This window comes from Ptiloglossa arizonensis, chromosome 14, assembly GCF_051014685.1.
Source record: "Ptiloglossa arizonensis isolate GNS036 chromosome 14, iyPtiAriz1_principal, whole genome shotgun sequence".
NCBI lineage: Eukaryota > Metazoa > Arthropoda > Insecta > Hymenoptera > Colletidae > Ptiloglossa > Ptiloglossa arizonensis.
The window spans coordinates 6,525,187-6,535,956 of record NC_135061.1 but is presented as its reverse complement, the minus strand read 5'-3'; the positions used below and the strand labels follow the sequence as shown (position 1 = coordinate 6,535,956).

At 32.9% G+C, this 10,770-nt stretch overlaps 2 protein-coding genes across 3 annotated transcripts; one reads left to right on the top strand and one right to left on the bottom strand.

Moving 5' to 3' along the window:
- Positions 1-133: 133 nt before the first annotated feature.
- On the bottom strand, positions 134-2,988 carry LOC143154219 (cilia- and flagella-associated protein 221-like). Its single transcript, XM_076326136.1, has 8 exons — positions 2,923-2,988; positions 1,960-2,214; positions 1,669-1,865; positions 1,503-1,606; positions 1,149-1,308; positions 783-1,054; positions 407-705; positions 134-322 (listed from the first exon to the last, which is right to left on the bottom strand). Exons 1-8 carry the CDS (start codon positions 2,986-2,988, stop codon positions 134-136), a joined length of 1,542 nt encoding a protein of 513 aa, XP_076182251.1.
- Positions 2,720-8,958, top strand: LOC143154193 (uncharacterized). Of its 2 annotated transcripts, XM_076326087.1 has the most exons (16): positions 2,720-3,013; positions 3,414-3,799; positions 3,869-4,061; positions 4,135-4,324; positions 4,397-4,643; positions 4,725-4,839; positions 4,911-5,221; positions 5,303-5,513; positions 5,594-5,758; positions 5,834-5,879; positions 6,045-6,192; positions 6,262-6,416; positions 6,489-6,767; positions 6,847-7,091; positions 7,294-7,423; positions 7,497-8,958. In XM_076326087.1, exons 1-16 carry the CDS (start codon positions 2,987-2,989, stop codon positions 7,607-7,609), a joined length of 2,961 nt encoding a protein of 986 aa, XP_076182202.1. In that variant the 5' UTR covers positions 2,720-2,986; the 3' UTR covers positions 7,610-8,958. The 2 variants fall into 2 exon arrangements, with proteins under 2 accessions (XP_076182202.1, XP_076182201.1); XM_076326086.1 differs by having other exon boundaries at positions 5,834-6,192.
- Positions 8,959-10,770: the final 1,812 nt, after the last annotated feature.

The following is a 10,770-nucleotide window of genomic DNA, read 5'->3' as shown; positions in this document are numbered from 1 at the left end:
ATATAATATTTTTAAATTAAGATTGTCGTGTATTTTTATAATACATGATCTTATCCGTATAATTTGAAAATATAGTTTAGTACCTTAAATTTCAAGACATTTAAAAGTATTTTCATTCTCTTTATATTAATTACTACTGTTTAATAAGTAGTTCCTCTAATTCAACGACTAATTTGGGTGTCAATTGATTCAATTTTTTAAGTACTTTCAATAATCGATTCTTTAATACGATTTTACGAGCTGCCTGAAGAAAGAGCACATTGTTGTAATAATAGAGAAATGATTGCCCCTTTTCAGATGGTGTTGACATTGTATTCGGATACTAAAAATAATTCCACAAAGAAATATAATATCGATTTTCGAAAAAGTACATATAATTAAATTCATTATTTTCAAAAATATGTACTTTTAGAGAAATTCTCAAAATTCTTTGCTTTATCTTTTTAGCTTGTTGTCGTTCAAATAAGTCTTCTTCCGAGCACGTCTTAATTGAATCTTTGTAATTATTCCACTCTTGTTCTCGTTGTATTTTTATCTCCACTGTTTGATTCTCGTTGACATTACACGTTCCAAAATTTACTTTCGATTTATGATGAATTTTCACAAATTCATTTTCTCGACGATAATTCTCTGCTTTCATTAAGAATTTTTTTAATTTTCGAGCTTTTTTTTCCATAATTTGAAACATGTATTCACTTAAAGGACCTAATTAAACGAAACATTCTTATGATAAGCATGTTCCTGTTTTGCATGGGCATATAATTTGGTGTTAAATATCTAACCTTTTAAATCATGTTCATTGTACGACTTTCGAATTTTTGAATTCAAGATACAATTGACAGCATGTAGTGCATATAAAGAAAAATAACCGCATTCTTTTAATAGAATTTCTTCATAACTTGAAAATTCCGTACCAGATATTTTTGCACTAAATTTTGATTTCGGTGTAGTTTGCACTTGAAAAATTGGTTTTATCTTTTTACGAGACATTGTGCCAAATTTTTCTGGTTGCGTCTTATTTTTCATTTCTAGATTAACATTCTCCAGTGTTTTTCTGAGTAATTCAACAAATCTTTTTTATCATATTGTGTACGAAATAATTGCATTTAATTTTCCTATTAAAAATTGATATCTACAAACGTTCTCACCGTAAAATGCCTGGTCGAGTATATGCATAGAAATTTATAATGTAAGGAGTTTTACACAAATTCGTTATAAATATTTGAATTTGGAAATTCAGACTTATATATTGAAGCGGCCTGTAAATTACCATGATTATTAAGGGTTCTTGATTTGGTTTAACATGACCTGCAAAGTGATAAAAACGGCTAATGTAAAAACGTATATAATAATATAATAAATATCTTAGAACAGAGGTTCCCAACTTTTTTAACATAAGTTATGAATTACTCTGTGTATATATATGCACACACACATCTAGTAATTTTAGGGTATGATTAGTTGAAAGCCCCTGTCTTAAAAAATTGAGAATGCAAATTTACCCCACCGAGGATAGATGTCGACACATGGATTTTCTTTCGATGGTAAAACAGTGAAAGAAATTTCTTTTTCAGCGTAAGAACATATCGGTATTTCATAGCAAGCCCTTAGGCAATAAACAATTATAAACACTGCGTAAATCATATGTAAATTGAACAATAAACTTACGCTCGACCAAGTGGTACTATTCCAAAATTTACGTTTCTAGGAAAAGAAAAATGAGTCGTAATCACTGCGGTAATTCTTATCTGTAACAGTTGTTTATTGAAGTAACGAATCCTTAAGACATCATTGTAATTTCTTGCTTCGTCGGGAATGAAAAGAATATTTATCTTGAAAACCGAGCCAGGACTGAGCCATCTTGTCTGCAATAAATTTATATTTTTCAATTCTACGTGTAATATGAATTATGAAAACAAAGAAATGTATTTTCTTTCATACACAAAACTCGTTCTTAACCTGAGAGATACTTTCAATCCGAAAGTAATGAGTTTCCAATGTTAACGGTTGAATCGGACATGATTTAGAGAAATAATTCGTGATCTCTATTGTCTTCTGCTGAACTTTAAGATTTTTAGAAGTGAAAGTAAATTTTAAGTTTGATGGCGTTACACTTAGAAATGCATTTCTTGAATCCTCTTGAATATTATTCAAAACCTTCTTTTTGTTCACGAAACATTGAGATCGATTAATTACATCGATATCCATTTTAAGCTTAAAATTAACGAGTAGTAATATTATGGATATGGAATTGATAGAAGATATTCTTTCATTTGTTTGCAACATGACAGGAAACGGATGAAAGATAAACACGTATCATTTTATGTGATGTTTCGTCTCCGAGTAGAATTTTTTCAAATATTGCTGAATAGAAAGACAGCGTAGCAGGCATCGATTTCGATATAAGTTTATGAATACATCTATACATACATAAATTTATACATCCAAAAAAAGAGTAGATACTCTTATATGTTTAAAAAAATATGATGGATTAAATATTTCGTCCGAAGGCCATTTTTACACTTTTACACTAATTTAATTTTGAACATAGTCGACTTTTCGTTCAGCAAAATTTGAAGAAAAAACAATTTAATGTCAGAAATGAACCAAATTACATAAACTTTTTTAACTTTCGCGCCACTTGGTACATGTTATATTTATCTGTTTACAAGCTTCTGATAACTTGACAGAAACAAAGATGGAGTATACCATAGGAAGATAGCTATTACTGTTTATACTTAAAGATAGGATTATTATACATATTTTAATTGTTATTTTCACTTAAACGATGCCGCTATTCGCCTAAAGTAACGGTTAACTTTAATAATACGTTTGTAAGAAACTGTCGACTGCAAAACGAAAGTAACATATCTAACTATACGTGTGGAGCATGACTCACACACTACTATGTCAGGTTTTTACTGTCCCATAACTGTGTTTTTTATAAATACTTTCGTATTTGTATAAATTGAGGAATTGGTTAATCATGAACGTGCAGATACTGCAAGATGGGGTATGTTGTTTTATTTCATTAAGTGAATGCATTTCTCTAAACAATCTTCAAATATATTAAAGAAACTATAAAGCCGGAGGTTAGACTCATGTGTCAATCGTCCGATTTCTGTAGTATAATTGTTTCGTTCGTACATCATTTTTCTATATTAATTGTTACATAACTTAAAATTTAGAAAATATATGTTAATGTAAAAAAATTGCAGCATCATATATTATGATAATAGTGAAAATTAGTCATTTTATGATGTTTTGCACTATTTTTTTAATATTTTTTAATACTTCTCATTGGTATTATTCCTTGAAAAATATATATAGTGATATTGTGTTAATTTGTATATAGTTATGAAAAAAAAACCATGATATTTACAGTTGTAAAACAATGTTTATTTTATTTATAGTCTCCCTTATTACGAGCTATATTTCATGGAAATGCAGAAGATGTTCTAGCATTATTATCGAAACGAGAAGATGCAAATTGGCAAGACATAGAACAACGTTCCCTTCTCCATGCAGCTGCATTTATGGGAAATGCAACAATTGTAGAAATACTTTTGTTGCATGGAGCTGTAGTAAGTGCTAAAGATAAGAAATGGTTAACTCCATTGCATCGAGCCTGTTGCTTAGGGAATCATAATGTAGTGGATGTTTTATTACACTATAAAGCAAATGTCAATATTGGGGACCGTAGTTGGCAAACTCCTTTACATGTAGCAGCAGCAAATAATGCTGTGCAGTGTGCAGAACTGATAGTTCCACACTTAAGGAATGTTAATGTACCAGATAGGTTTGTGCCTTTAATAGACTTTGATTAATTTATTTGAGTGTATATTGACAAGTGCATACATTTTTGCAGAAGTGGTAGAACAAGTTTGCATCATGCAGCCTACAATGGACATCTTGAAATGACAGAGTATTTGATTCGAATTGGCTGTGTAGTAAATGCTTATGATAGGAAGAGTCGTAGTGCTTTACATTTTGCAGCATACATGGGCCATGATAGTATTGTGAAGACACTTATAGCCCAAGGGGCAGATGTGAACGTTAAAGTAGTATAATATTTTCTAAAACCTTTTGATGTATAATTACAAGTATTACTTACATCCTTGTTCGTATGTTAAGGATCGAGATTTCTATACACCATTACATGCAGCTACAGCTTCTGGTAATGTAGAATGTATGCATATATTAATCAATGCTGGAGCAGACATTGAAGCAAGAAACGAGTATGGCAATACACCTTTACATATTGCGTGCTTAAATGGTCATGCAGATGCAGTTAAAGAATTAATTGCTAATGCTGTTAACATTGGTAAGATAATTTAAACATTTGTTAAAATCAATGTTTTCTGATTATGTTTATAATTAATCATTGTTTGAACAGAGACTGTAAACTACCGACGACAAAGTTCGCTACACGTTGCTGCTGCTAGTCCTCATGGGGTTAACTGTTTAGAAGTACTTTTACAAGCTGGTTCGAAAATAAATGTTCGATCAAAAGACGGGCATACACCTTTACATATGACTGCAATTCATGGAAGATTTACTCGATCAAAAAGTTTATTAGATGCCGGAGCATTTCCGGACGCTAAGGATAAAATTAAAAATACTGCTCTACACATAGCTGCTTGGTAAAATACAGTAGAACATATTTATTTTGTTTTGTCCATTATTTGTTTTTAGTGTTCATTCCGATTCAAAATTTTACTTAGGTTTGGTCACGAGTGTTTAACAACAACTTTACTAGAATATGGTGCATCTCTAGCAACACTCAACGGTGAATTACGTACTCCGTTGCACTTGAGTTGTTTAGCAGGGCATATCGAGGTAATGTATTCAAGTACGTTAATGTTGATTTTAAATTTGAACATTAACTTCCTAAATAATAACATCCGTAGGTTTGTAGGAAATTGTTACAAGTCGATAGCCGACGTATAGATATAAGAGATGTTGCTGGTAGAACACCATTACATTTAGCGGCATTTAAAGGATCCGTGGATTGTTTAGATTTATTACTGTCTAGCGGTGCTAATTTTCGATTAACTGATAGCGACAATAGGTTGGCACTTCATTATGCTGCTAGTCAGGGTCATTATCTTTGTGTTTTCACTTTGGTCGGATTTGGAAGTGATTCTAACGCACAAGACGTAGACGGTGCAACTCCTTTGCATTTAGCAGCAGCATCAACTCCTACAGATTCTGTTGCTCAGTAAGTGTTAAATTGTTTATGTATAGTTGATTAAACAAAAAAAAATACGATTTCATGCCTTACATTCCATTATGTCTGTAGATGTGTACAGTATTTACTGAAACATAGAGCAGATCCACGTTTGTGCGATAAACGTGGCTTCACTGCAATTCATTATGCAGTAGCTGGAGGAAATCAGCCTGCTTTAGAAGCCTTGTTAGAAGCTTGTCCACAAGACAACTTGGAGGCGTCCACCAATTCTGCAGAGAAACAAGAATCACTAGCACCAACGCTAACACCTTTACATCTTGCCGTATGATTTAAAAAATCAATACTTTAATGTGTTTTATCATTGTGGATATAATTTTGCATGCTATGAACATGTATTTTCAGGCATATTATGGGCATAGTGAAATATTGAGCTTATTGTTACCATTATTTCCTAACACTAACATTAAAGAAGATACCGGCAAAACGCCTTTGCATCTAGCTTCTTGTAAAGGCCATCGACAATGTGTTGAGCTGTTGTTAAGACATGGAGCTTTTGTATCTGTCCAAGTACGACTTAAAAGATACTTTTCAGTTCGTAGATAATTATTATGCTATCAATGACATTTGTTAATTTATTTTCAGGATTCTATTGCGAGACGTACTCCAATACATTGTGCAGCTGCGACAGGTAATATTATTTGCTTACTACTTCTTCTGGAACATGCAGAAGATCCAAACGTTGTCGATTGTTATGACACAAAACAACGTACTGCTTTAACATTAGCAGTGGCAAACAGTAATGTAGAGTGTGTTATTTCACTTTTGGAATACAAGGCTGATTGTAATTTGCCAGATATAAATAAACGCACGCCATTATTTCGCGCAGTGGTTAGTGGACATGATCAGCAGTTAGTGAAATTATTATTATCACACAATGCACAAGTAGCAGTACAGGATACAAATGGTAAAACACCATTGCATTTAGCTGCTGCATGTGGAAGGTTAGTTTCTTTTATTTGATTCAAAAACAGACTAATATTTCTTCTTTATTGAACTTTACTCTCTCGTAGAGCGAAAGCATTAGCCGCGCTCGTTAAAGCCGATCCTGTTGCTGCTACTCTAAAAGACGATCAAGATTGTACTGTTCTTCATTGGGCTTGTTATAATGGGAACTCCAATTGCGTAGAATATCTCTTGAAACAAAATGTGATCGATTCGTTAGAGGGTGAATATTGTATGTCTCTTAAACAAATCTACGTTTCTGAACTTGAATCTAAATTATTTTTGTTATATTCAGGTAACACGTTCTCGGCTGTACATTGTGCGGTGTATCAGGGATCGGTAGATTGCTTGAAGTTGCTAATAAAGAAATTTGGAGGAAAAACAGTTGCTGCTCTAAGAGATAATTCGGATGATCGACTGCCTTTACATGTTGCAGCTAGTGCAGGTACCCCTGAATGCGCAAGATTAATTTTGAAGTCTGTTGGCCCCGAATTAGCTGGACTAGAAACACCAGATTATTCAGGCCGAACGCCTCTTCTTTGTGCCGCTGTGTCGGGCCAATGTGGTATCATTGGTAATTCTTGCTTAATATAAAATTTCAAATCTTTTTGTGTTGATATTTCTTTATATTGACCATAATCTTCTAATAATAGAGTTATTGCTTGAACGAGAAGCTGACGTAAGTGCCATCGATTGCAACAAAAGTACAGCGCTGCATTTAGCTTGTCAAAGACGACATTCCGCTGCTGCTTCACTGCTATTAAATTGGATCGACTCGGCCAATTCAAACGGGGAAAATACACCACAAACGCGACAACAACGCATAGCTGTTATCAATATGACCAATAAGCAACAAAGAACGCCATTACATTTAGCAGCAAGAAATGGACTTGTCAAAGTAAGCAAGCAAGTTCTATTGTTCAATAAATTATTAAATTGATGCATTTGTCCACTTTTGTTTTCTGAAGTGTAAATATTTTGACGTGGTACTGTTAGAGAGGTGGTGTTTGAATGTCAATTATTAAAGAGAAGGGAGTACATATTCCTGCAATAATACTACATGTATGTATTGGTTTGAAAAAGATACTCTACTTTTACAGGTAACGCGCCGCTTGTTGCAATTAGGAGCAAGTGTTGTGGCTGTCGATGCGGAAGGTCTTACTCCTGCATTGGCTTGTGCTCCAAATCGTACTGTGGCGCGTTGTTTAGCCACTATCCTTGCCGCACACGGTACGTTTTGTGGATTTTGTTTGTAGTATTAATCAAAGGTATTTTTGACAAATTGATTCTGTATTTGTCGCAGGTCAACATTGGGAAGCAGCGCAACACTCGCCGTCAATTCAACAAACATCGGAAGTGTATTTAAATGGTAGAAGTGGTGATTCTCAACACAGTTCGGATTCCGAATTTTACTGACAATAGTCATCACAGTCAGACCATTTCAGGTCTCAAACTCCAAACGTCGACGCACCTCATAAAAATATTGATGTTGCGAAACGGTGCCTGGATCTTTTCGAACCAAGGCTTATGAGAGCCTGGTTTTACTACTTAACACATTACACTGTCAGAAACACGTACGCAAACATCATTCTATACACGAAACCAGTATTCTTCGTATAGTTTGTAGAATAAATATTGTTTATTTCTACTTTATAAAGCTATTATCCTTTTCTTTCGTATTAATATTGTATATTGTATATATTATATTATTGTTAATATTATTTTTATATTTCCTTACGCATTAGAAACAGTATCACTCGGTTCTGGTAACTGAACCAGCAAAGAAAATAATACTAACACGAATATAATATGTACTAAATAATACTAATACAAAGAAAAAGAAAAATAAGTTTAAGAAGTATAAATAAAAAATTACACGCACCGGCCGTTTTGAGGCCTTACTATTTTTACAAGTTTTCTATATCTCTAATGCACAATATACATGTAATGCGAGGCACTATTGTTGTGATATAAGAAATTCTTGTCAAAATCAAGCGGGGATAGTCAAAAATGTTTAGAGGTGACTAAAACCAGGTCTTGCAACCTTTTTTTTTTTATAGCAAACAAAATAATACCACTACCTAAACAGAGTGCAATAATTGTATTTTTTTCTGCTATTCGTGTAATTTAGTTCGTCTGTCTCGTATAAAGATTTTTAAATGCCGTTTTCTACATTACATGACTATTTTTCTGTCTCTTCACAGATTATACAAAGAATACTGGTTCCTTAAACTGAATGTTCAATAAATATGTATATGTCTCTAATAATAATCATACGTCATTCTATACTTATTATCGTTATTGACGTATATACAGCACATAGAATGCTCAATAAATTATTTTTTTCTTATATCGAGCGGTCGAAAGGAATTTCGAATCATATCGTGCGCACGGAATATGTATTTTTATTGTATATATTAATAATGCAATAATCGCTTAAGCAGGGGAACACCTAATAGTGGGTGGAACAATAGTAATATTGAATAGAACAAAGCAATCTCCAATTTTGTACGTAGTTTATGCGAATCGCGCGAATTTCAGATACATTATTTTTCACTGAAAGTTATAAAACCGTATCTGCTGTACATATTGATAAATATTTTTCAATACCGTCGATCGTATACACATATACAACGTGAGTTCCGGGAATTTAATACTGTATTACATCGAAATCGCGCTGTAACTTTAAGTGCTACTGCCAATATTGTGCATCTGTAATACGTGACACATTTGTAATCAATAAACGACGTTACGTTTTATTTTTATATGATTGCTTCTAATTTTATTAACTCATTATCCTGTTTTCTTAGGAGAGTGTATTGCGAAACAACTGTTACGTGATTGGAAGAATCGTGTGTTCACGAGAAGTCGATCGGTAGGGTCGAAACTCGTGATTTACGACTAGGCAATTATATCGAGGAAGAAGCGTTGCATATCCAACTGTTTCGTTGGTATTGACTTGAGCGAAAACGGTAGTTCTGATAAACAAGAAACGTTTCAAACGAAATTTCTTCTTTGAATCCGCAACGGAAAGGGTCGAAATTCGTGTTTTGTGATTAGGAGTGCACGTGGGTGAAGACAGTCGACGTTGATTGGGTCGAAACGACGGAAATTCAAGAGAATCGACGATCGAATGATAGAAAAGCATGCAATAACAGGTGGTAATCGATGATGCCCAGCCAATCGCGATATATTAATGCAACCGGGCTAAGAACAAAGTGCGAGAATCAGAAAATCATGATGGAAATAGAGGTCGAAAAACTCATTCGCTGTCCGCTGATTTATTCCACTGCAAATGCGGTAAGAAATGCCTGTCTGCAACAGGCATACATGAGTACATAAGAGGTACTTCTAGCCGTATTCAACTAACTATTAGCGCCATCTAGTTTCAAAAGCTGTGAAACATTTATTAACAAACTTCAACACTTCTCACCTAGATGGCAGGGTTGGGTATTCTACGAATAACATTTGAATCAAAATTTATTCAAGTTAATTTGTATTTGAATAAATTTTTTCAAGATTACGAATAAAGTTGACTTTATGCTTGAAAAATGGGTAAACAACACTGTACTATATAACAATCTATACACTTTATAATTATCGTTAAAACAGTTGCATCAACCATGGTTAGATAATTTATTGTATGATAAATCATTATACCTGTAGCCCTTATTAGCAAACTTTCAGCACTTTGCCAATTGCATAAATTGTTCTCTTCGCACCTAATTGTCAATACATTGATTTAGTAATCACCTACAAGTAACTCGAAAAAATTGCTAGCAGTCAGTTATCGTTTAGTTCAATTTTGTTAAGATTCATTGTCAGTAAAACTCTTGAGAAAAAGTCATAGCGTATTAAATAGTTCTTACAATTAGATTTGTCTAATAATGTCCTACTTATGTGTATACCAATTAAATTTTCTTATCCGATACAAAATTAGATTTGAGTAACTTGTAATAGTACAATATACATTTAATACTGTTTCAGACTTCTGGGTATAAATCATGTCCTTTTGGAAAAGAGTTCTAACTCGTACCGGTGATACTGGTATACAATCTATCATTATCATTTATTTAAAGTTTCATTATAAAACCAGAGTCATAAAAGCTTAAAAATTTCATACTATTCATAAACCTGAAAAAATCATGGAAAGAAATTTAAAAATAAAAACATACAAGAAGAAAGTAATATATGTACTCGAATCAAATTATGGTCAATGGGAGCAAGGACACTAGAAATCTGTAAAAAGATATTCTGTTTTCGGCAAGCTGTATAAAGGGGGATTAGAAACTTCAAAACAATAGTAGGGAAGATTTGTAAGACCATTTTTCACATAAAAAACTGTAGAGGTCTTGGTTCATTATGTGAAAATGAGTTGGAAACAACTTCAAGATTATACAAGAATCAGTTCAACTAAGTAGTCAATTGAAATGGTCTTCTTTTAAATTGATTGAAATTTATTTTAGTAAAAATATTTAATTGTTGATTAAACCATGAACTATTGAGTTTAATAGCATTTTCAATGCGACTCAAATTTCTGTGAGTCATAGTATTAAATCAAATTTTTATTGTCACAT

Coding starts and splice junctions, on each gene's coding strand:
- LOC143154193 (XM_076326086.1), top strand. CDS start 2,987: ATGAACGTGCAGATACTGCAAGATGGG. Junction 5,759..5,833: donor GAGCTTTTGTATCTGTCCAA/GTACGACTTAAA, acceptor ATTTATTTTCAG/GATTCTATTGCGAGACGTAC. Junction 6,768..6,846: donor GGGCCAATGTGGTATCATTG/GTAATTCTTGCT, acceptor TTCTAATAATAG/AGTTATTGCTTGAACGAGAA.
- LOC143154219 (XM_076326136.1), bottom strand. CDS start 2,988: ATGATTAACCAATTCCTCAATTTATACAAATACGAAAGTATTTATAAA. Junction 1,055..1,148: donor ACTCGACCAGGCATTTTACG/GTGAGAACGTTT, acceptor TGAATTACTCAG/AAAAACACTGGAGAATGTTA. Junction 323..406: donor TTTTGAGAATTTCTCTAAAA/GTACATATTTTT, acceptor AATTATTTTTAG/TATCCGAATACAATGTCAAC.